This window comes from Carcharodon carcharias, chromosome 9 (assembly GCF_017639515.1).
Source record: "Carcharodon carcharias isolate sCarCar2 chromosome 9, sCarCar2.pri, whole genome shotgun sequence".
NCBI lineage: Eukaryota > Metazoa > Chordata > Chondrichthyes > Lamniformes > Lamnidae > Carcharodon > Carcharodon carcharias.
The window spans coordinates 71783699-71810017 of record NC_054475.1 but is presented as its reverse complement, the minus strand read 5'-3'; the positions used below and the strand labels follow the sequence as shown (position 1 = coordinate 71810017).

The window sequence follows — 26319 nt, the reverse complement described above, 5'->3', positions numbered from 1 at the left end:
AATATTCACTCCCTCCAGCACCAATGCACAGTAACAGCAGTGTACACAATCTACAAGATGCACTGCAGAAACTCACCAAGCCTCCTGAGCCAGCAATTTCCAAACCCACGACCCACTACCATCTAGAAGGACAAGGGCAGGCAGCAGACATATGGGAACACCACCAACTGGAAACTCCCCTCCAAACCACTCACCATCCTAACTTGGAAATATATCGCCGTTCCTTTACTGTCACTGAGTCAAAATCATGGAACTCCCTCCCTACCAGCACAGTGGGTGTACCTACAACACATGGACTGCAGCAGTTCAAGAAGACAGCTCACCACCACCTTCTCAAGGGCAATTAGGGATGGGGAATAAATGCTGGCCCAGCCAGCAACATCCAGATCCCATAAATGAATAAAACAAAAACATCCAGGACAAAGAAGCCAGTTTGATTGGCAATCCATCCACAAACATCCCTCCCTCCACCACCGGACGCACAGTGGCAGCAGTGGCATCTACAAGATGCACTGCAGGAATTCACCAAGCCTGCTAAGACAGCACCTTCCAAACACACAGCCACTACCATTAGAAGGGCAAGGGCAGCAGATACATGTGAACACCAGCAACTGGAAGCGCCCCTCTAAGGCATTCTATTTTTTAAATTCATTCACGGAATGTGGGCTTCACTGTCTGGGCCAGCATTTATTGCCCATCCCTAGTTGCCCCTGAGAAGATGGTGGTGAGCTGCCTTCTTGAACTGCTGCAGTTCATGTGGTGTAGGTACACCCACCGTGCTGTTAGGGAGTTCCAGAATTTTGACCGAATGACAATGAAGGAACGGTGATATATTTCCAAGTCAGGATGGTGAGTGGCTTGGAGGGGAACTTCCAATTGCTAGTGTTCCCATGTGTCTGCTGCCCTTGTCCTTCTAGATGGTAGTGGTCAGAGGAGCCTTTGTGAATTCCTGCAGTGCATCTTGTAGATGGTACACACTGCTGCTGCTGTGCGTCGGTGGTGGAGGTAGTGAATGTTTGTGGGTGTGGTGCCAATAAAGCGGGCTGCTTTGTCCTGGATGGTGTCCAGCTTCTTGAGTGTTGTGGGAGCGGCAGTCATCCAGGCAATTGGGGAGTATTCCAAAACACTCCTGACTTGTGCCTTGTAGATGGTGGACAGGCTTTGGGGAGTCAGGAGGTGAGCTATTCATCGCATGATTCCTAGCTTCTGACCTGCTCTTGTAGTCACAGTATTTATATAGCGAGTCCAGTTCAATTTCTGGTCAATGGTAACCCCCAGGATGCTGATAATGGGGGATTCAGTGATGGTAATGCCATTGAATGGTTGAATTCTCTCTTGTTGGAGATGGTCATTGCTTGGCACTTGTGCGGTGTGAATGTTACTTGCCACTTGTCAGCCCAAACCTGGATATTGTCCAGGTCTTGCTGCATTTGGACATGGACTGCTTCAGTATCTGAGGAGTTGTGAATGGTTCAAGGAATTGTTCAATCATCAGGGAACATCTCCACTTTTGACCTTATGATGGAAGGAAGGTTATTGATGAAGCAACTCAAGATGGTTGAGCCGCGGATACTACCCTGAGGAACACATAGAAGAATACAGTGATGTCATGGAGCTGAGGTGATTGACCTCCAACAACCAGAACCATCCCGAATTGCAACTATATCACCGTTCCTTCACTGTCGCTGGGTCAAAATCCTGCAACTCCCTCCCTAACAGCACTGTGGGTATACCTACACCACAGGGACTGCAGTGGTTCAAGAAGGCAGCTCACCACCACCTTCTCAAGGGCAACTAGAGATGGGCAATAAATGCTGGCTTAGCCAGCAACGCCCACATCCGATGAGTGAAAAAAAGAAAAAAGCTAGGGTTTGCACCCCTGATCACCATCTAGTGACTCCTGTCTAACAGTACAGGTGATGGGAGGTTTTACCACTATACCCCCAGTGAATCATCTGTGAACGCGCAGTGGTAAAGGGGGATAATGTGGGGCCAGTGTACTACATATGGGGGAGAAGCAGGTGTTTAAAGCACACTAACTGTATGTGACAGAGAGACAGAGAGAGACTAGATCTATCAGCAGTTTAGAAGAATGCTGTTCTCCTGAGTGCCATGGATCACACAATCTTGCAACAGCAGCTTTCAATTTTTAAAACATTGGCCTGCCTCTCTAGACCTGGATTTTAGCCAAGACCCTGAATAGGAGTTATTGGGAAGGAACACCAGATCAAACTTGGATGCCTATGCCAATCGTATCACAAGTCTTAGCCGTGGGCAGATGTTCCTAGCTGCCATCCATAGCTCCGATAGATATGACCTGATCTTTCCCTTTCAGTTACTGCCTACACTTATCTGTATATTTGTAGAATAATTTTCAGAAGCTAATGTTTGTGGTTAGCTCCCATTGGTGACATCCTATCACTTTTGACTTACTTGTAGAATTCCATCCAGGGTCCCCTTGTAAATGACGTGGCTCCCCGACAGCACTTTCTGGTTCATCATGCGAGTCCGCACCACATCAACAGGATTGGAAGCCAAGGCACCAGCCAAGCCACAGGTAAAGCTTGATCTGCATCGTTAACAAACTCAAACATTATAATCCACTCTAACAATTACAGATATCTAGAGTATACATTTCTTTGATCTCTGAGGATCAGAAGCATGCTATTGCAGTGCGCTGACACAAAACATTTGGGCAGTTTCTAAAAATCCCTATTTCACAGGCCTCATTAAACACTAACTCAGGATAGCTGGGGTGGGAAAGAATCAAATAACACAGTAGGCAAATTCTTCTGAAGTTACGACTATAGCTAGAGCACATTTCTATGACCTGCCCCAGTATGGTTTTATGGGATGGGCTAGTGTAGCGTCACCTTTAATCGGTATCTAGCCAATGTTGTACCTGCCCTGGGAGTGTTTGATGGGACAGTGTAGTGGGAGCTTTACTGTATCTAACCGGGTGCTGTACCTGCCCTGAGAGTGTTTAATGGGGCAGTGCAGTGGGAGCTTTACTCTGTATCTAACCCTATGCCGTACCTGCCCTGGGAGTGGTTGATAGGGGCTATTTAGAGGGAGTTTCACTCTGTACCCAACCCATGGTTTTTCTGACCAAGGGGAAACACTTATTCCAAGTGAAGAGTGCAAGAGGAGGACCCTGAGCCAGGCAGTCAGCAGCACCTGGAGGAGAGCACTGGAGCAGCGAGAGTTCAAGAGCAGAGGGAGTTCGGTCAGGAGGGAGGAGGTGCTCCTTTTCCTTTGCTACCTTCCCTCAGAGAGAGGCCTTTGTGAGGCCTGGTGAGTTAATTACAAAAATGTAATATTTTTAAATAAGTAGCTATACTTGGATTTAACTGAGAAGCAACAGGAATAAGGGGAATTTAGGACCTAAATAATAAAGTAATAAAAATAAAGCTAAGTAGAATGAAGTTAACGTAAAGGAAGTTGAGACACGGCAATGGAATGCATATCCTGTAATATGTGTGAAGTCATGGACATTACCGGTGTCCTAGACGAACCCACGTGTGCAGGAAGTTCTGCCAGCTGCAGAAACCTGAGTTCCGGGTTTCAGAGCTCGAGCAGCGGCTGGAGTCATTGTGGAATTTAAGATAAAGAAGAAAAAGTGTGCTTATGACAGGTGTCAGGTAGAAAATACAATTGAGAACCAAGGGGAATACAGAAGGTTCAGAGGGGAGGTGAAAAAGCAAATTAGAGAAGTGAAGAGGGATTATGAGAAAAGACTGGCAGCCAACATAAAGAGGAATCCCAAAGTCTTCTACAGGCATATAAATAGTGAAAGGGTGGTAAAAGGAAGTGTAATGGTCAATGGATATTTTTCGGGCTGGAGGAAGGTTTGTAGTGGAGATCCCCAGTCGGCACTGGGATCCTTGCTTTTCCTGCAGGGATCAATTTCAAAGTTTGCGGATGATACAAAGCTTGGGAGAGTTGTAAACTGCGAGGAGCACAGTGTAGAGCTTCAAAAGAACATAGACAAGTTGGTAGAGTGGGCAAATAGGTGGCAAATGAAGTTCAATGTGGAGAAGTGACAGGTGCTGCATTTTGGTAGGAAGAACATGGACAGACAATATAAAATAAGGGGTGAAATTCTGAAGGGGGTGCAGGAGCAGAAAGACTTGGGTGTATATGTACATAGATCACTGAAGGTGGCAGGACAGGTGGACAGAGTAGTTAATAAAGCGTATAGTACCCTGGGCTTTATTAATAGGGGCACAGAGTACAAGAGCAAGGAGGTTATGCTGAATTTATATAAGGCAATTGTTAGACCTCAACTGGAGTAGTGTACACAGTTCTGGGCACCACATTATCGGAAGGGTATGAACACATTGGAGAGAGTGCAGAAGAGGTTTACAAGAATGATTCCAGGGATGAGAAATTTCAGTTACAAAGATAGATTGGAGAGGCTGGAACTGCTCTTCTTGGAGAGAAGGCAGCTAAGAGGAGATTTGGTAGGGCTGTTCAAAATCATGAGGGGACTGGCAGAGTAGATAGGGAGAAGCTGTTCCCACTTGTAAAAGGATCATTATGGGCACAGATTTAAAGTGATTTCCAAATGAAGCAAATGTGACATGAGAAAAAACGTTTTCACACAATGGTTCGGGTCTGGAATGCACTACCTAGGAAGTGTGGTGCAGGCAGATTCAATTGAGGAACTCAAGAGGGCATTAGATGATTATTTGAATAGAAATAATGTGCAATGATAGGGGGAAAAGGCAGGGCAATGGCACAAGGTCATAATGCTCATTTGGAGAGCTGGTGCAGACACGATGGGTTGAATCGCCTCCTTCTGTGCCGTTAAGATTCTGTCATTCTGTGAAGTCATCAGTCCTTTCCATCACTTACCAACCCATGGACATTTGGGTAGTCGGAACCAGGAAGTATATTCTCTTGGAAAATGTTGAACATTTGCACCTACATCCAGTGAGTATTGGAAAACTATGTTCAGAGCATCCACTGTTTCCTCCCTGGCTTCTTTTAACAGACTGGTGTGCATTTCACCCGGCCCTAGTGATTTATCAACTATCAAGCATGCTAATCACCTTAATAATTATCACATTCAATACTTCACACTCTTCCTTTACTACAAGATCTGCATTGTCTCCCTCTTTTGTGAAGACAGATGCAAAATATTAATTATGAACCATATCTACATCCTCCGCCTCCGCACGTAGGTTACCTTTTTGCTCTTTTATGGATCCTATTCTTTTTTAAGTTATCCTCTTACTCAATGTGTTGATAAAACATCTTCGGGTTCTCCCTCATTTTCCTGATCAATATTCTTTCATGCCCTCTCTTTGCTTTTCTGATTTCCCTTTGATTTCACCCCTGCAACTTCTATACTCCTCTCTGCTTTCTGTAGTATTATGTTCTCCGTGTCTGACATAACTTTCCTTTTCTGCCTTATATTAACCTGTATGTTCCTTGACATCTGGCTCTAGATTTGACCAACCCATCTTTTTACTTTGTGGGAACATGTTTACTCTGAACCCCTTGGATCTCCTTTGAATGCCTCCTGCTGCTCTGACACTGATTTACGTTAAAGTAGCTGTTTCCAGTTACTTCTCAATTTAGTAAAGTTGGCTTTAATCCAGTTTAGAACTTTAACTCCAGTTCCATTCTTGTCCTTTTCCATATGTTAAAACTAATTATATTATGATCACTACCACCAAAAGGCTCTCCCATTGCCACTCCTTCCATCTGCCCAGCTTCATTTAGGAACATAGGAGTAGGCCATTTGGCCCTTTGAGCCTGCTCCACCATTCAAAAAGATCATGGCTGATCACCTACCATTATGCCATTTGCTTCATTATCCCCATATCCCTTGATATCATTAGTATCCAGGAATCTATCAATCTCTAACTTGAACATGCTCAATGATTGAGCTTCCACAGCCCTCTAGAGTAGACAACTCCAAAGGTTCACCACCCTCTGAGTGAAGAAACTCATCTCAGTCTTAAATGGCTGGCCCCTTATTCTGAGACTGTCCCTGGTTTTAGACTCACCAGCCAGGGGAAAACATCCTTTCCATATCTATCCTGTCTTGCCCTGTAAAAATTTTCTAAGCTTCAACGAGATCACGAGAAAATAAAGGCCCAGGTTCCTCAATTTCTCCTCTTAAGGCAATCCCGCCATCCCAGGAATTAATCTGGCAAACCTCTGTTGCAGTCCCTCTATGGCAAGTACATCCTTCCTTAGATAAGGAGACCAAAACTGAACACAATATTCCAAGTGCAGTCTCACCTAGGCCCTATACAACTGCAGCAAGATATCTTTACTCCTATTCTCAAATCCCCATGTGATAAAGGCTAACATACCATTTGCCTTCCCAATTGCTTCTTGGCTTTTAATGACTCATGAACAAGGCCACCCAGGTCCCTCTGGACATCAACACTTCCCAATCTCTCATCACTTAAGAAATGTACTGCCTTTCTGCTTTTTCTACTAAAGTGGATAACTTTACACTTATTCACATGATATTTCATCTACCATATTCTTCCCCATTCACTTAGCCTGTCCAAATCCTCTTGAAGCTTCCTTCCTTCAAATCACATTCCCTAGCTTTGTGTCGTCTGTACTTTTGGAAATACTATATTGGTTCCCAAATCCAAATCATTCATATAGATTGTGTTAAAAGCTTCGTTTTCTCCCTCTCTCCTTAAACAGTGGGGTTACATTTGCTAATTTCCAGTCTGCATGAACCTTTCCAGAACCTATAGGATTTTGAAAGATAATCACCAATGCATCCACTATCTGTATAGCCACCTCTTTCAATACTCTGGGATGTAGCTCATCAGGTCCAAGGGATTTATCTACCCTCAACCCAATTAATTTTTCGATTAATTAAGTTCAGCTTTGGTCTCCTTATCTAAAGGAAGGATGTACTGTGAAGACAGAGACAAAGTAATTGTTTAGTTTCTCTGCCATTTCCCTATTTTCCATTATAAACTCACCTGTAATGGGCCCACATTTGTCCGAACTATCTTTTCCTTTTCACGTACCTAAAGAAAATTTTACAGTCCGCCTTTTTGTTCCTCACTAGCTTGCATTCACATTCTCTTTTCCCTTTCTTTATCAGTTTCTTGGTCTTCTTTTGCTGGGTTCTAAATTGCTCCCAATCCTCAGGCTTACCACTTTTTCTGACATCCTTAAAAGCCACTTCCTTTGATATAATGCAATTTCTAACTTCTTTCGTTAGTCTCGGTTGATTCAACTTTCTGTTGGGTTTTTGTGTCTTAGAGGAATATACATTTGTTGCAGACCATGCACTACTTACTAAATACTAGCCATTGCCTATCATCAAATCTTTTAATGTATTTTCCTAATCCGCCATAGCCAACTTGCCCTCACACCTTTGTTCAGATTTAGGACCCTAGTTTCAGAATGAACTATATCACTTTCAAACCTAATGTAAATTTCTATCATATTATGGTCAATATTTCCTAATGGGTCCTTTACAGCAAGGTTATTAATTAGCCCTTTCTCATTACATAATACTAAATCTAAAATAGTCTGATCCCTAGTTGCCAGAAACCCATCTCGTACACACTCTAGGAATTCATCCTCCACAGTATTTGTGCTAATTAAGTTTACCTATATGTAAACTGAAGTCACCCATTATTATGGTATCACCCATGTTACATAAAGCTCTACCACATTACCCCTAGTTTGGTAGTCTATAAGCAACTCCCTCCAATGTATGCTGCCCCTTGCTGTTTCTTAGCTCCATCCAAACTGATTCTACATCTTGATCCTTCGATTTAAGATCCTCTCTCTCTAACTTACTGATCTTGTCCCTTTTAAATGGTGCTCCTCCACCTATGCTTCCTAAATAACAAATGTCCCTGAATAAGCAGTTCCCAATCTTGGTCACCCTGTAACCATGTCTCCATGATGGCAAATAAATCATACCCATTTACCTCTATTTGCACCTTTAAATCATCGACCTTGTGAATGCTGTGTGCATTTAGGTAGAGTACTCTTAACTTTGTCTTTTTAACATTATTCTGCATTCTGATCCTACTTGCCTTTGCTTTGTCTGCCTTCTAATTTTGCTTACTACTTTTCTACTTCCTGTTACCAGTTTTGGTTCCCTCTAATCTGAGCTGACTCTCAGGTCCAATCTAGTTTAAACCCTCCCCCACAGCACTAGCAAATCTCCCTGCAAGGATATTAATCCCAGTCCTGCTATGGTGCAACCTGTCAATCAGAAAGAAATTGGCCCTTAAGATTCCTTTATTCAACAAGCTCTTAGCTTCTTACTCAGTTCAAACTACACTCTCTTTCCTAAAACTAAGCCCTCTCTTATTGAACTTGCTACATACTGACCAAAAATGTTCTCCTGAATGCACCTCAAGAATTCTGTTTCCTTCCATTCCTTTCACACAAAAACTTATTCACAATTATTTCTGGGATGTTACTTATATCCTCTACAGCGATGATAGATGCAAAACATCTGTTCAATTCATCACCGTTTTTTTATTTTCCAATATGAATTCCCCAGACTGTCTCTAGAGGACCAAAGTTCATTTTACTTACTCTTATCCTTTTCAAGTACCTGCAGAAATTCTTGCTATCTGTTTTTACGTTTCTAACTAGCTTTCTTGTATTTATTTCTCCCTCCTTATTAATCTTTTAGTCTTTGCTGTTCTTTATGTTCCGTCCAATCTTCTGACCTGCCACTCATCCTTGCAGAATTATACATTTTTTATTTCAATTTGATACTGTTTTTAACTTCCTTAGCTCATCACTATGGTACATCCTTCTTTTACAGTCTTTCTTTCTCACTGGATTGTATCTTTTCTGAATATTCTGAAATATCTCCTTAAATGTCTACTATTGCATTGCTACTGGCCTATCGCTTAACCTAATTTCCCAGGTCAATTTAGCCAGCTCTGTCCTCATGCCCTCATTTAAGCTTAAAACATTAGACTTAGATCCACTCTTTTCTCCCTCAAATTGAACGTGAAACTCAAACCATATTATGATCACTGCTACCTAGGAGTGCCTTCACTATAAGGCCATTAATTAATCCTGTCTCATTGCACATTACCAGATCTAGAATAGCCTGCTCTCTGGCTGGCTCGAGAACCTGCTGCTCTTAGAACCTGTCCCAAAAAACATTCTGTGAATCCATCATCCAGGCTACCTTTGCCAATCTGATTCATCCAATCTATATGTAGGTTAAAATTGCCCATCATTATCGCTATACCCTTTTCATAACCCCCCATTATTTATCCCTGTATACCTCGTCGTACAGTGTGGTTACTTTTAGGGGACCTATTATAGGGGGCCCCAACAAGTGACTTCCTACCTTTACTGTTTCTCATTCCTACCCAAACTGATTCTATATCCTAATCTCCAGAACTAAGGTCATCTATCTCTATTGCACCAGTGTTATTCTTAATTAACAGAGCTACCCCTCCACCTTTTCCCAGCTTCTTGTGCTTGCTAAATGTTATGCACTTTTTGATTATTCAGCTCCCAGTCTTTGTCATCCTGCAGCCATGTTGCTGTGATGGTTATCAGATCATATATATTTATTTCTACTTGTGCTGTTAATTCATTTGCTTTGTTACAATTGCTATGTGTATTCAGATACAGAGGCTCTAGTTGTTTTTCTTTTCCCTATTTTTGCAACCTCTAGCCTCATCTGCTGGTGCACACTTAAGGTTTGTACACACTGTCCCTTCTGCTCTGATCATCATTTCCCTTGTTTTTGCCTTGCTCTTTTGGCTTGTAGTCTCTGTTCAATTTATCACATCTTCCTAAACTATTTAGTTTAAATCTCTCTCTACCATCCTAGTTATACAGTTTGCCAGAACACTTGTCCCAGCACGATTCAGGTGAAGCCTGTCCCAACTGTACGTCTCCCACTTTCCCCAGTACTAGTGCTAGTGTCCCATGAATCAAAACCCACTTCTCCCACACCAAACATTTAACTCTAATCTGATTTACCCTACAATTTGCTCATGGCTCAGGTAATAATCCAGAGATGCTTTCAGGTTCTGCTTTTCAGTTTAGTCCCTATCTGCTCATATTCCATCAGAAGAACCTTTTCCTAGTTCTACCTACGTTGTTGGTATCTATGTGGACCACGACATTGGATCCCAACCTCTCCCTCACGCCACTCCCCCACACCCAACTGCAAGTTCTTCTCCAGCCCAGAGCAGATGCTCCAAACCTTGGCACCAGGCAGGCAACAGAGATTTCTGATCTCTCGCTCTCAGCCGCAGAGAACTGTATCATATCATCTTGACTATACCACCCCCTACTACAATTACATTCCCATTTATCCCTCCTGCTTGAATGACCTCCTGTACCATGGTGCCATAGTCAGTTTGCTTATCCACCCTGCAGTCATCTGTTGGAGAACTACAAAGGCTAATGCTCCTCCACCTCTACCTTCTCGATCCCCTTACCTACCTCACACAGTCACACCCTCCTGTCCCTTGCCACTGACCAAATGAGGTGACCCTATCCTAAGGGGTGTGACCGCCTTCTGGAACAAAGTATCCAGGTAACTTTTCCCCTCCCTGATGCATCGCAGTGTCTGTAGCTCAGCCTCCAGCTCAATGACTGAGCCGAAGTTCCTCAAGCTGCTGACGCTTACTGCAGATGTGTTTGCCCTTAATCAAACTGGAATCTGGGACCTCCCACGTTCTGCAGTCGCAACACATCTTACCATCTTAGTTAGGTATTAATTTTCTCTCATTCATTTATAATTAATAAACCCAACTACTTTCAATAAGCTTTATTATCGACAGTAAACTTTACTAATACTAGTAAGCCATCCATCCAGAATCATCTCTCCAGCCACACATTCATCTGCCCTAACCTCCTATGCTCACAGCGTATAGCAATGGGACTAATCCGGAGATTACTACTTTTGAGATCCTGTTTGCTAATTCCCTACCGAGCTGCCTAAAATTCTGATTGCAGGACCACGTCCCTCTTTCTACCTATTGTATACCGCTTGCGTACCTTGACTGCTGGCTGTTCTCCCTCCCCCATCAGAGTGCCCTGAAGCGAGTGACATCCTTGACCCTGTCACCAGTCACAGAGATGCCCATCTAATCCCTAGCTATCAAATCACCCATCTCTATTGCTCTTCCAGTCCTCCTTGTACGCCACAGTACAGCTGAGCCACCCGTAGTGCCATGGACCTGGCTGCACTCCCCAGAGGTGCCATCGCTTTCATCAGTATTCAGAACTGAATACTGGTTGGAGAGGGGGATGCACTCAGGTGACTTGCACTAACTGCCTGTTTCTTTTGACTGTCTGGTGGTCACCCACTCCCCATCTCGCGTATACGCTTAAGCTCGGGGATGACCACATCTATAAACGTGCTGTTCATGAAGCTCTCAAACTCACGGATGCACCACAGTGATGCCAACGGCTGCTCAAGTTCCAAAATTCAGAACTCAAGCTGTTGCAACTGACAATTCCTTCCCGCATGGTTATCCAGGACCTGGGCAATGTTCTGGAGTTCCCACCTTGCACAGGATGTGCATTCTTGAGGTTGGGGCAACCCTTCCATTCTGCTATTTATTAATTAGCAACCGTGTTACTGCTAATAAAACTTACACCTGCTAATAAACGCTACTAATGGGAGTCATATGTAGCACAAAGGAAGATGGTTACGGTTGTTGGAGGTCAATCATCTCAGGTCCAGGACATCACTGCTGGAGTTCCTCAGGATAATGTCCTAGGCCCAGCCATCTTCAGCTGCTTTATCAATGACCTTCCTTCCATCCTAAGGTCAGAAGTGGGGATGTTTGCTGATGATTGCACAATGTTCAGCACCCTTCGTGACTCCTCAGATGCTGAAGCAGTCCATGACCAAATGTAGCAAGACCTGGACAATATCCAGGCTCAGGCTGACAGGTGGCAAGTAACATTCATGCTACACAAGTGCTGGGCAATGACCATCTCCAACAAGAGAGAATCTAATGATCTCCCCTTGACATTCAATGGCATTATCATCAGAGTCCCCCACTATCAACATCCTGGGGGTTACCATTGATCAGAAACTGAACTGGACTAGCCATATAAATAATATGGCCACAAGAACAGGTCTGAGGCTGGGAATCCTGCGGCAAGTAACTCACCTCCTGACTCTTCAAATCCTTTCCACCATTTGCAAGGCAAAATGTCAGATGCTCTCCACTTGCCTAGACGAGTGCAGCTCCAAAAACACTCAAGAAGCTTGACACTATCCAGGACAAAGCAGCCCGCTTGATTGGTACCCCATGCACAAACATTCACTCCCTCCACCACCAATACACAGTAGCAGCAGTGTGTCCCATCTACAAGATACAATGCAGAAATTCACCAAGCCTCCTTAGACAGCACCTTCCAACCCACGACGCTGCCATCTAGAAGGACAAGGGCAGCAGATGGATGGGAACACCACCCCTCCAAATCACATGCCATCCTGACTTGGAAATATATTGCCATTTCTTCACTGTCACTGGGTCAAAATCCTGGAACTCCCTCCCTAACAGCACTGTGGGTGTGCCTAAACCACAGGGACTGCAGCGGTTCAAGAAGGCAGTTCACCACCACCTTCTCAACGGCAATTAGGGATGGGCAATAAATGCTGGTCTAGCCAATGACGCCCACCTCCCATGAGAGAATAAAAAAAAAGTCAATAAAAGATAAACAATACTAATAAATCTTACTAACAATAAACCCTATTAATTCTGATAAACACTACGAATATTTAAATGCCTTCCCAGTCTCATTCTTCTCCCTGAAGTAGTGCTCTTAATACATTGCACTCCATGCTAGTGTCTCACTTTTTACAATCCCACTCTCCTCACTGAAGTTTCATATTTTTAAACCCCGTCCTCCTCGCCAGTCTCATTCTTTATATCCCCCTCTCCTTGCTGGAGGCTCATTCTTCATACCCCCTTCTCCTTGCTGGAGTCTCGCTCTTCATACCCCCTTCTCCTTGCTGAAGTCTCGCTCTTCATACCCCCTTCTCCTTGCTGGAGTCTCACGCTTTATGCCACATTCTCCTTGCTGGAGTCTCACTCTTTAAACTCCCCTTTCCTCGCTGGAATCTCGCTCTCTAAACTCCCCTTTCCTCGCTGGAGTATCGCTCTTTATAACCCACTCTCCTCGCTGGAGTCTCACTCTTTATGCCCCCCTCTCCTCACTGAAGTCTCGCTCTTAATACCACGCTCTCCTTATTGAAGTTTCTCTCTTTATACCCCGCTCTCCTCACTGAAGTCTCGCGCTTTATACCCTGCCTTCCTCGCCAGAGTGCCTCTCTTTGCACTGCTCCCTCCTCACTGGAGTCTCTCTCTTTATAGCCCAACCTCCTTGCCAGAGTGTCTCTTGTTATATTCCTTCCTCCATGTTGGAACTCTCTTTTTATACCCAATCTCCTTGCTGGAGTCTCACTCTTTATACCCCCCTCTCCTTGCTGGAGTCTTGTTCTTTATAGCCCCACCTCCTCACCAGAGTCTCGCTTTTTAGCCGGGGGTCAAGAATGGGATTATTTGAGAGTTTTTGTGGGGAGTTAAGCGTTCACCAGTATAGTTACTCAGGGTTTCGAGCTGGTTTAACCCTTCTAACCTTTCCTGGGTAACCATTCTGCTCAGTAAGTCAGAACCATTCAAAGTCTCAGTCTTTAAATAAGAGTTTCCAGATGCTGGGGAATTGCTCAACAGCAGTTGAACCTTCCCAGACAATTCCAGTGTAGTCAGCATGTGGGGACTACCAAGGCGTCCCCCAGCACATCTTCCGGGTTCAACCATCCCGAAAGCAGAAGTTCTGGGGGGCCATGATCTTGTTAAAGAGAAAGATCTCATTTTACGCTTGTTCCAACTGAAGTCCGTGTTTAAGTAGCAAAAAGAAATAAAACGAGAAAGTAGCCCAACAAGTGGCAGAGATTGTGGGTTTGGAAGGTGCTGTTGAAGGAGACTTGATGAGTTCCAGTAGCGTATCTTGTAGGAGCTACACACTGCTGTCACGGTGGCGTCATAGTGGAGGGAGAGAATGTTTAACTAAATGGATGTGGTGTCGATCAAGTGGGCTGCTTTGCCCTGGATGTTGTTGTGCTTTTGAGTGTTGTTGGAACTGCCTTCAACCAGGCAAGCAGGTAACATTTATTCCAATACACTCCTATCTTGTGCACTGAAGGTGGTGGAAAGGCTTTGAAGTGTCGCTTGTCACGCAATACCAGCCTTGGACCTGCTCTAGTGACCCTGATATTTAGGTGAGAGGTTGATGGTGGAGGGGGTCAGCATTTGTAATGGCATTGAATGTCATGGGGTGGTGAACCACGTTAATGTAAAAATTCAACTCTTGAGAGAAATATGTATCCTGATTATTACCCCCAGGCAAATTCGTATTGGTTGCTGGGAAGAGGTGGAGGGGTTTGGGGTGGTGGGATTTTATCATTTCGAATAAGCGTATCCCCCGATCAGATACAGCACAAGGTTACATACAGAGTAAAGCTCCCTCTACACTGTCCCCATCAAACACTCCCAGGATAAAAACAAAAAACTGCGGATGCTGGAAATCCAAAACAAAAACAGAATTACCTGGAAAAACTCAGCAGGTCTGGCAGCATCGGCGGAGAAGAAAAGAGTTGACGTTTCGAGTCCTCATGACCCTTCGACAGAACTCCCAGGATAAGTACAGTACAGGGTTAGCTACAGCGTAATGCTACAATCAATCATTTTCATCAAAAAAGAACACTAAGATGAACCATGGTAAATACACTAATGCAAGTGATCCAGCTTCTCCCAATAATGGGTCAGTACAGAGTACAAATTACAGAAGCTAAGACACTGACGAGAGTATCTGATTTAACGTAATGTGAAACTGACTGCAGTTAGAATTATAGAATCACAGATTGGTTGCAGAAGGAGTTTGTGACAGCTCTATGCAAGACCAGCTCAGCAAGTACCCCTGCAATTTTTTTCTTTGTAGATAATGGTCAAATTTCCTTTTGAAAGCTATGACTGAACCTGCCTCCACCACAGATCCTAATCTACACTCATTGTGTAAAAAACTTATTCCTCACATTACCTTTTACCAATTACCAATCTGTGCCCTCTGGTTCTTGATCCTTCCACCAATGGAATCAGTTTTTCCCCATCTACTCTTTTTTTTAATTCATTTATGAGATGTGGGCATCGCTGGCTAAGCCAGCATTTATCACCCATCCCTAATTGCCCTTGTTCAGAGGGCATTTTAAGAGTCAACCGCAGTCACACGTAGACCAGACCAGGTAAGGACAGCAGATTTCTTTCCTTAAAGGACATTAATGATCGTTTTTTTTTTTACAACAATCAACAATGGTTTCATAGTCATCATTAGACTTTAAATTCCAGATTTTTCTTAAATTCAAATTTCACCATTTGCCCTGGGTCTCTGGAATACCAGTCCAGTGACTATACCACTATGCCACCGCCTCACCAAGACCTCCAGATTTCTCTATTCCTGCACCTCTTTTAGAATTGTATTCTTTATTTAAGGAGACTGCTTCTCCTCATTCTTCCTCCCAAAATGTATCACTTCACATTTTTCTGGATTAAATCTTATCTGTCGGGTGCCCACCCACTCCACCAGACTGTCTATGTCCTCTTGATGTCTATCAATAATCCCCTCACAGTTCAAGAGCTGCAGATCAAGAAAAGCAGTGGTTCCAGTACTGGCCTCTGGGGAAAAACAAACAAGCACCAATATTCTATGTTTCCTATCACTCAGCCTAATAAAAATGGTTGGAAGACTTTTAGTGCTCATATTGATAAAACTAACTAAGGTAGCCCACAGGTGTAGGAAAGTGCATAGTGTAATAATACAAATGAGAAACACAAAGATAAGCTGCACTGACCAGGAACTGCTGCTCTGTATATTTGCTTTGCTCTGAAATGAAGGAGCTCATAACTATCACCAGGCCTACTCTCATGTGCACTGTTAATCCATCCCCTTTGGGAGTGGACGTGCAGAAGATTCAGCTCACAGGGTTACACTTTTGCACAAAATGATATTGGGGAGTCTCCAGAACAGTAAAGAGATTGCAGCTGTTTATGGGAGAGATCGACACCACAGAGAAGGGATCTACTCCAGTCCATAACCTGAGCCTTCCATCTTTCTTATCAACACGACAGTGGATTCAAACCTCATCTTCACTCAATTTTGTGGCTTCAGTTGACCTGAGGTTGTTGTGTGGAATCTTTCGCAGCCAGGCTCACCTGGCCCCTCAAAAATCTGGTGGGGTGTATTCAGTGCTGAATGGATTCCTTGGACACTTCAACATGAGTCCCATGCTGTTAATCTCTGCCTTGCAATGCCACACTTGTGTTACGGTGCTGCAGCCACTCAAGATCAGTGGCAGTCACCCAGACCAGTTAACTGTTTCTAGAGATTAGAGGTTAATAACATGGTGGAATCATCAGGGGCTTTGAATCCCAACTCTAAGATCTGATTTTTCTACCTTGCCAAACCTGCGCCAACCACAATGACAATTCCCTACTTAATTTTTGCCCCACTGGAGGATTTCTTGAGTAAAACAAGCATTCTGCTTGAATACAGCTCATCAGCAACAGTAAAGATGCCTTTGGATTATGAGATGAAGTTCTGGAAGTTTATAACTCACTGGGAAATGTTTGGCTCCCCATGCACCTGGGCTTGATTACATAGTTTCTGAAGCACCTAATCTAAGATACAGAACAGGATTGGGTCTAAATTCTTTGCAGGATTCATTGGCCTTTTCAAGAAAGAGTCAGCCTCGATTTGTTGTTTGGGTCTGTATGAAGCAGGCAGAAATCAAACTAAGCAAGTCTTACTGGCAGGATATTTTTTGAGACGGGAGTTCAAATCCAAATTGACAAAGTCATCTGAAGTCAGATAATTATTTAAGGAACAAATTTCCAATGGGAAGCATTTTTGGGTAAGTTCAATTTAAGGAACTTCAAATCAGGAGCATATTGTATATGTTTAAACTTTACTATTCAAACTTATTTGGATGACGGACTCTGTTTCTTGTTTCATAGCCAGCTTGCTTTCCATCCTGTTACTTGTTCCCTGACTGCACATCTCCTTTGGCTTGCTGTCTATTTTCCCTCGTACCCTTGTGAAGTGCCTTGAAATGCTTTTTGTACGTGAAAGGTGCTATATCAATGTAAGCAGTTGTTGATTTGGAAACTTACAGGAAATGTGTGTAGACCGTGTCTCCCATGAGTCCGGAGATGATAATATGTTTTTTGGTGATATCATAGACTGGCAGCTCCACACCCACTACAATGGCCGCTCGTTGAGCAGTGAGGCTCACTCCCTGTCAATCACATAGACAAACACGGCTGAATGGGGTATAAAGCACAACTTCCAGCACACAAACTGATCATAACATCATTGAAACATATTAAGAGTGAAACATATAAGGTCCTGAGGGGACCTTGACAGGATCAATGTGGAAAGGAAGCTTCCTCTTGTGGGAGAATCTCAAACTAGGGACCGCTTTTTGAAAAGAAGGGGTGGCCCATTTAGTACAGCCATGAGAAGAATTTTGTTTTCTCTCAGAGGGTCGTGAGTCTTTGGAACACTCTTCCTCAAAACGTGGTGAAAGCAGAGTCTTTGAATACTTTTAAGGCAGAGGTAGATAGATTTTTGATAAGCAAGGGTTACCTGGTTAGGAGGGAATGTGGAGTTGAGGTTACAATCAGGTTAGCCATGATCTTATTGAATGGTACGGCATGCTCAAAGGGCTGAGTGGCCTACTCCTGCTCCTAATTCGTATGTTCTTATCATATCACCCTCACTGTGGGGAATCATTGGTCTGTATGAATTTCCTGTCACAATCCTCATTGTCAAACCCCTGCTAACTCTTTTCCATACTTATCAAACACTTCAATGTAAAGTTACACGTGTTAACCTGCAGGAGAATCTTTGGTGTTTTAAGAACACAAGAAATAGAAGAAGGGTACCATTCAGTCCCTCAACCCTGCTTTACCTTTCAATAAGGTCATGGCTGATGATCACCTCAAGTCCACTTTCACACACTATTCTTATGTCCCTTAATTCCCTTAGTGCCCGAAAATCTATTATCTCAGTCTTGAATATACTCATGGATACAGCACCTATAGCTCTCAAGGGTAGAGAATTCCAAAGATTCACAAACCTCTGAGTGAAGAAATCTCTCATTTCAGTCCTAAATGGCTGACCCCTTATCTTAAAACTGTGACCTCTGATCTGGGCTCTCCAAGCCAAGGGAAACAGCCTCTCAGCATCCATCCTGTAAAGTCTACAAAAACGTTATACACTTCAATGAGGTCACCTCAAAACTCCAGGGAATATAGGTCCATTCTACTCAAACTCTCCTCATAGGGCAACTCCCTCATCCCATTCTTGCAATGCTTCTGATTTGAGTTCTTTCAGAAATTGGACATTTGTACTTTTATTTCTAAATGCTCAAATAACAATTTACTGAAATCAGTGGAAATGTTAGTTTTCTCTCACCTATGACTAGAGCAGTCTTACAATTGCAGTAACTGCTTGCTGATTGAGGCATCTCTCAATTCTGGCTTTCCCCTACACAGGCTTCCATATTCACAGCAGTTCCAGTTTGTTTCAAACTGTAGTGTGGGCTGAACATTTTGCTTCTATTCACTGCCCTGTCTGAGTTTCCACAGCCCAGGTTCAAAGATTAAACAATAATTGTTTCTTCCTTGTGAATATATGGGGAACCAACCATCCTTTTGTGTCAGAGACAAGAAATAGCACACTGCCAGTCCAACACATACCATCAGATGGAATGCCATAATGGTCAAAAGACCCAGCAGCATAACAATCAACAATGGCCAAACTCTGGTATCAATTAAATCACTTATAAAATAAAGACTGTTCAAAATTCTTAGATTCCATTCAATAAGCCCTTCTAGCAAGTCTCTGGAGTCAAATTAAAGTAGTTCCTCACAGTGCTGCTGTTGGCACATTATCATGAGTGAAGCAAATAGGGAATGAGGCACTATGACGATCAAACTATTGCTTATTCATAGTCACGCAATAGAAATGCTCATTATTGTTAACATGTAGTGTTAGCAGGTGGCGTCACTGCGGTGCATACATGAGGCTGAGAGCTTCCTGGATAGCATCTTTACAGATGTAGTCACGCCGGAGTTTAACAGTATATAGAGAAAGGGGGAATAAATGACCACCAGGCAGTCAAAAAGAAATAGGCAGGAGTCCCCTAAGTGCATCACACCTTCGAACCAGTATTCAGTTCTGAATACTGATGAGGGTGATAGTCCATCTGGGAAGTACAGCCAGAGGCTAGTCCATGGCACCATGGTGGCTCAGCTCCACAGGGGGGCACAATGAATACTGGAAGAGCAATAGTAACAGGGGATTCTATAGGTAGGGGAGCCAGTATTTTTGCAGCTGCAGACGTGAATCCAGGATGGTGTTTTGCCTCCCTGCGCCAAGGTCATTTTTCCCACAGGCAGCTGCAGAACATTCTGGAAGGCGATGGTGAACAGACAGAGGTCTGTACCAAGGACATAGGTAGAAATAGGGATGAGGTCCTGCAGGCAGAGTTTAAGGAATTAGGACAGGCATTAAAAAGCAGGACCTCAAAAGTAGTAATCTCCAGATTACTCCCAGTGCCACACGCTAGTAGGTATAGAAATAGGAGGTTAGAGCAGGCGAATGAGTGGCTGGAGACATGGTGCAGCAGGGAGGGCTTTCAATTCCTGGGGCATTGGGGAGCGAGTCTGGCAGAAGTAGGGCATGTACAAACTGGACGGTTTGCACCTCAACAGGGCCAGGACAAATATCCTTAAGAGGTTTGCTAGCGCAGTTGGGCAGGATTTAAACTAGTTTGGCAGGGGAATGGAAACCCGAGGGTGAATTCAGATGGCACAAAATCAGAAATGTAAACAGAAGGCAGAAGGTTAGTAATCAGTCTGGAAGGCAGAGGAAATAAAGGTTAGAAGGTTAAAGAGAGTTTGGCACTGCTTCAATGCAAGGAAAATAGCAAATAAAGCAGACAAGCTGAGGGCACAGAAACGTGGTGCTAATGATATCACAGCTATCACAGAAACATGGCATAAAGAAGGACAGGAATGGTGATTACAGGGTTTTCAGATGAGATAGAGTGTGGAATAAAAAAAAGGGAGGGGGAGGCAATTTTGATTGAAGAAACGACCACTGCTGTGAGGGGGGATGCCATGTTAGGTGGACCATCAAATAAGGCCATATGGATTGAGCTAAAGAACAAAAAAGGGGCAGTCACACTACTGGGAGTGTACTGTAGACTCCCCCAAAATTCAGAGGGAAATAGAGGAGCAAATATGTTAGCGTATTGCTGAGAAGAGCAAAAACAATAGGGCAGTAACAATAAGGGGTTTTAATTACCCTGATATTAAATGGGATAGTTTTACTGCGAAAGGAATGGAGTGATCAGAAATTTTGAGATGCATTCAGGAGAATTTTTCGGTCAGAATGTAGCAAGTCCAAGTTCTGGACTTAGCTCTAGGAAATGAAGCATGGCAGATGGATGGATTGGCAGAGGGAGAGCATTTTGGTGGAAATGATCATAATTCAGTTAGTTCTAATGTAATAATAGAAAATGACAAAGATAAAAGAAAAATTAAAGTTCTGAATTGGGGCAAGGCCAATGTTACTAAGCTGAAGAGTTATTTAGCAGAAGTGGACAGGAAACAGCTACTTGAAGATAAATCAGTTTCAGAGCAGTCAGAGGCATTCATAGGGGAGATTCAAGGGGTTCAGAGTAAGCATGTTCCCACAAAGAAAAAGAGCGAGTTGGCCAAATCTAGACGTCAAGAAGGGGAAGATAAGGCAGAAATGGAAAGCTTATGTCAGACACTGAGAACTCAATGCTAGAGAGATCCAGGCAGAGTATAGAAGGTGTAGGGATGAAATCAAAAAGGAAATTAAGAAAGCAAAGAAACACATAAAGAATATTAGCAAGGAAAATAATGGAGAACCAAAAGATGTTTTATCAACACATTAAAAGTATGAGGATAACTAAGGAAAGAGTAGTACCTAAAAGGCCAAAAAGCTAACCTGTAAGAGGCTCTAAGAAGAAGTGGGTATGGTTCTTAATGAATACTTTGCTTCTGTCTTCACAAAAGGGAGAGACAATGCTGACCTTGCAGTTAAGGGGAAAGTTTGTGAAATATTGGATGTGATGAACATAGGGAGAGAGGAATTATTAAGGGAATTAGAATCCTTCAAAGGGGGTAAGTCTCTCGGGCTGAATGAAATATACCCCATGCTGTTAAAAGGAGTCGGGAAAAAATAGCAGATGGTCTGACCAGCATTTTCCAATCCTCACTGGATGCAGGAGGATTGGAGGTCTGCTATCGTTGTACCTTTGTTTAAAAAGGGAGCAATGATAGACCGAATAATTACAGACCAATCATTCCAACTTCGGTAGTGGGCAAATTACTGGAATCAATTCCAACTGTCAAATAGAAAGGCATAGATTAATGAAGGATAGCATGGACTTGTTAAGGGGAGATCATGTCTCACTAACTCAACTGAATTTTTTGAGAAGTAACAAGGAGGATTGATGAGGGTAGTGCAGTTAATGCGGTCTACATGGTTTTTAGCATGACTTTTGACAAGGTCCCACATGGCAGAAGCAGGAGTAGGCCACTTGGCCTTTCGAACCTGCTCCACCATTCAATGTGATTATGGCTGATCTGACCGGAACCTCCTGCATACCCCCGGTAACCTTTCACCCTCTTGTTTATCAAAAAATCTATGTACTTCTTCCTTGAAAACATTCAAAGACTCTGCTTCCACTGCCCTTTGAGGAAGAGAGTTCCAAAGACTCACTACCCTCAGAAAAAAAAAAATTGTCATGCTTGACAGGTGGTTTTGTGACTGGAAAACTGTTTCCAGCAGTATTCTGCAGGCTCAGTACGAGATCCCCTGCTCTTTGTGGTATATATTAATGATTTGGACTTAAATGTAAGGGGCATGATCAAGAAGTTTGCAGATGACACAAAAATTGGGTACGTGGTTGATGGTAAGGAGGGAAGCTGTGGACTGCAGGAAGATATCAATGGACTGATCAGGTGGGCAGGAAAGTGGCAAATGGAATTCAACCCAGAGAAGTGAGGTGAAGCACTTGGGGAGGTCAAGCGAGGCAAAGGATTACACAATAAATGGGAGGATACTGAAAGAATGTACATGAAGGGAGACAAGGGAGGAGATCGCAGAGGCCCGGACCCAAATTTTTAATTCCTCTCTGGCCATGAGGGAGCTGCCAAAGGATTGAAGAACAGCTAATGTGGTTCCGTTATTTAGGAAGGGTTGTAGAGATAAGCCAGGGAACTACAGACCAGTGAGTCTCACGTCAGTGGTAGGGAAACTATTGGAAAAAATTCTGAAGGAATTTCCACTTGGAGAGGCAAGGTTTGATGAGGACAAAAACAGAATTACCTGGAAAAACTCAGCAGGTCTGGCAGCATCGGCGGAGAAAAGAGTTGACGTTTTGAGTCCTCATGACCCTTCCACAGGTTTGATGAGGGATAGTCAGCATGGCTTTGTCAGAGGAAGGTCATGCCTAACAAATTTGATTGAATTTTGAGAAGGTGACCAAGTGTGTAGATGAGGGTAGTGCAGTTGATGTAGTTTATATGGATTTCAGCAAAGCCTTTCAGATAAGGTGGATTCAAAATTGGTTCAGTTGTAGGAGGCAGAGGGTGATGACAGAAGGCTGCTTCAGTGACTGGAAGCAAATGTCCAGTGGCGTACCACAGGCATCTGTGCTGGGTGCCCTAGTCTTCATCTATGTCATTTATATAAATGACATAGATGACGATGTTGGGGGGGTAGGATTAGTAAATTTGTGGATGACACAAAGATTGGCCGGGTGGTTAACAGAGAGGTTGAGTGTCTTGGGCTACAGGAAGATATAGACAGGATAGTCAAATGGGCAGTTAAGTGGCAGATGGAATTTAACCCTGAAAAGTGTGAGGTGATACACTTTGGAAGGAGTAATTTGAAAAGGAAGTATTCATGAACGGCATGACACTAGGAAGTTCTGAGGAATAAAGGGACCTTGGCATGTGTGTCCATAGATCTCTGAAGGAGGAGGGTCATGTTAGTAGGGTGGTGAAAAAGGCATTTGGGGCACCTGCCTTTATCAATCGAGGCATAGATTACAAAAGTAGGGAGGTCATGTTGGAGTTGTATAGAACCTTGGAGTACTGTGTGTAGTTCTGGTCGCCACATGAAGGGAAGGATGTGATTGCACTGGAGGGGGTGCAGAGGAGATCCACCAGGATGTTGCCTGGGATGAAACATATAAGTTACGAAGAGAGGTTGGACGGACTTGGGCTGTATCTTGAGTGCCCTACCATCCATTCTTAATTAGCACATTTGTTTAGATAATATCACCAACTTCAACACCTCTGTGTTCTTTTGTCTGTGACATCTTTTGATTATCTGCTCCTATCACTGCTTGCTTGTCCCTACAACCACACCATCCCCCTCCACTTCTCTCCCCCCACCCAACCCACTCCCCCCAAACCTTAAACCAGTTTATATTTCACCCCTCTCCTTGGATTCACCCAGTTCTGTTGAAGGGTCATGAGGACTCGAACGTCAACTCTTTTCTTCTCCGCCGATGCTGCCAGACCTGCTCAGTTTTTCCAGGTAATTCTGTTTTTGTTTTGGGCTGTTTTCGTTGGAGCAGAGGTGTACAAGATTATGAGGAGCATGGAAGGGTGGATAGGGAGCAGCTGTTAGGGAGCCCTTAGTTGAAGGGTCAGTCACAAGGGGACATAACTTGGCATAACATTCAAGGTTATGTGCCAAGTGCTGGTAAATGGGATTACGTAGGCAGGTCAGGTGTTTCTCACGGGTCAGTGCAGACTCGATGGGCTGAAGGGCCTTTTCTGCACTGTGAGATTCTGTGAAATGAGGGACTTTGGAGTGAATGTCCATAAAATCCCTGAACGAGCAGGACAGGTTGATAAGGTGGTTAAGAAGGCATGTGGAATGTTTTATTTATTAGCTGAGGCATAGAATATAAATGCAGGGAGGTTATGCTGGAACTATATATAACATTAGTTAGGCCACAACTTGAGCGCTGGGTACAGCTCTGGTCACCTTGTTACAAAAAGGATGTAATTGCACTTGACAGGGGATGTCGCCCGGGCTGGAAAATTGCAGCAATGGGGAAAGATTGGACAGGCTGCATTTGTTCTCCTTGGAACACAGGAGGCAGAGGGGAGATTTGATTGAGATATACAAGTTTGTGAGGGGCCTGGATAGTGTGGATGGGAAAAAACCTATTTCCCTTAGCAGAGAGGTCAGTGACTCGGAATGGTGAAGGATTAGAGAGGAGATGATGAGAAATGATTCACCCAGAGGGTGGTAGATGTCTGGAACTCACTGCCTTAAGGGATAGTAGAGGCAGAAGCCCTTAATTCATTTAAAAGGTGCCTGGATATGGACTTGAAGTCCTGTTACCCAGGGTTATGGACAAAGTGCTAGAAGAATGGGATGAGGCTGGTGGTTCGTTTTTTAGAGGAGTGCAGACATGATGGACAGAGTGGCCTCCTTTTCTGTGCCATAAATGTTTCTATGTTTTCCAAATTTTCAAAATATCTGCAAAAGAGGGATGTGGGGAGAGGGAATGGTAGTACGTGAATTACTCCTTAGGAGAGCTAGGATGGACACGATGGGCTGAATGGTCTTCTGTGCTGTAATTATTAGATGATTCTATACCCAGTCACAACATCTGACTTCACTTCTCATTTGACAACTCATCCCATTTCCCCCAGATACTCCCAAATCCAATTCCCTCCTAAGATTCTCCTACAGCCTCATTCCATCCCATCATATTTACCTACAGCCTCTCTCCTGTGCACCCCCCACCCCACCCCACCAAGAGTCTCTTAAAGTCAAACTTCCCTATGTCCTGGGCCCCACATGTGCGATGTTAGCAGAGAAGGCCATCTTGTACTGGCTATACACACCTATAATTGCGCCATCCATCATCCCCACCATCAAAACCCCTGGGGTCCCATCCACAGTGAAAAGTGAATTGAAATATGCTTCACTATTTTCTCCACAAATGCAAGATGGCCTTCTCAGCTTCCAAATAATTCCACCTCTTCACAGAATGTGTGAAACAAACTAGCATTTAGGGAACTAGCTACACGCATGTGTCACACAGCCCAGTGGAAGTCAACAGCTTCAGGACAGAATGGAAAAAAAACTAGATGGAAAACAGCATATAACGATTTATGTTATTACTGTATTATGCTGAATATTTCAATACATACCCTCCATAAACCTCTGGTGCCCTCCTCCTGGTAGATATTAATGAAGTTACCGATCATACTCCCCTGACACAGGCCACTTTGAGCCTGCATCCGAATCTGAAAAGAGAATAAACTGAAGAGTTACACACTCTCAGATGTCAGCCAAGAGAAGCAGTGGAATTGGGGATTGCTTATGGCATGTTTATTATTGAGAACAGATAATTCATCCACAACAGTGAATTACAATAATTTCTTCCTGTGTGTGAAATTTAGGTAGATTTAAAACTAGAGAAGTGATTTCTCATTTCCACAAATAAAGATGGCACTCTGACCTCTATTGTGCCTGTAGCTCAGATCTCAGTGGTTATTGTGCACTGTAGCCTGTAGCTCAGTACTCAAAAGCAACTGACAGTTCATCATGTGAAAGCCAATCTAACAACATAGAGCTTCCATTTAAAACGCACAAAAAATTTCAAAACATCCTGGGAATCAGAGAAAGAACTACTAGAAATAGTCAAAAAAAATTATATTTATACAGCACCTTTCACATCCTCAGGATCTCCCAAAACGCTTTATGGCCAACAGAGTACTTTTGTTGAAATGGAATTACTGTTGTAATATAAGGAAGCCAACAGTCAAATTGAAGACAGGAAGCTACACAAACATCAGTGAGATAATTAATCCAATAAACTGGTTTAGTGGTCATGGCTTGTGGGCTAAATCTTGGCCAAGACAACAGGGGAACACTCCTGATCTTCAAATAGTCTTGGGGTTTTTACGTCCACTTGCGAAAGCAGACAGGACCTCAGTTTAAGGTCTCAGTCAAGCAACAGCACCTTCAACAATGCAGTGTTGCCTTAGTACTGCACTGCAGTGCCAACCTGGACTTTAGCTCTAGTCTGAGAGGGGCTTGAGCCTATCACCTTTTGACTCAGGTGCAAGAGTGCCACCATTGAACCCTAGCTGACACTTACGTTCAGTAGTACATAAAGTGTGGTGGAGCAGTGCTTGGTGCTGTAGAAAATTGATGGGGGTGGGGGAC

At 43.5% G+C, this 26319-nt stretch overlaps 1 protein-coding gene across 1 annotated transcript in view; it reads right to left on the bottom strand.

The window, feature by feature from the left end:
- The window catches only part of slc25a14 (solute carrier family 25 member 14), a 120210-nt gene that overhangs the window by 5351 nt on the left and 88540 nt on the right, over positions 1-26319 (bottom strand). Inside the window, exons 6-8 of the mRNA XM_041195308.1 lie at positions 25299-25394; positions 17184-17308; positions 2434-2569 (exon numbers count right to left, since the gene is read on the bottom strand). Of these exons, the coding sequence (XP_041051242.1) occupies positions 2434-2569; positions 17184-17308; positions 25299-25394 (357 nt within the window). The remainder of the gene's footprint in view (positions 1-2433; positions 2570-17183; positions 17309-25298; positions 25395-26319) is intronic.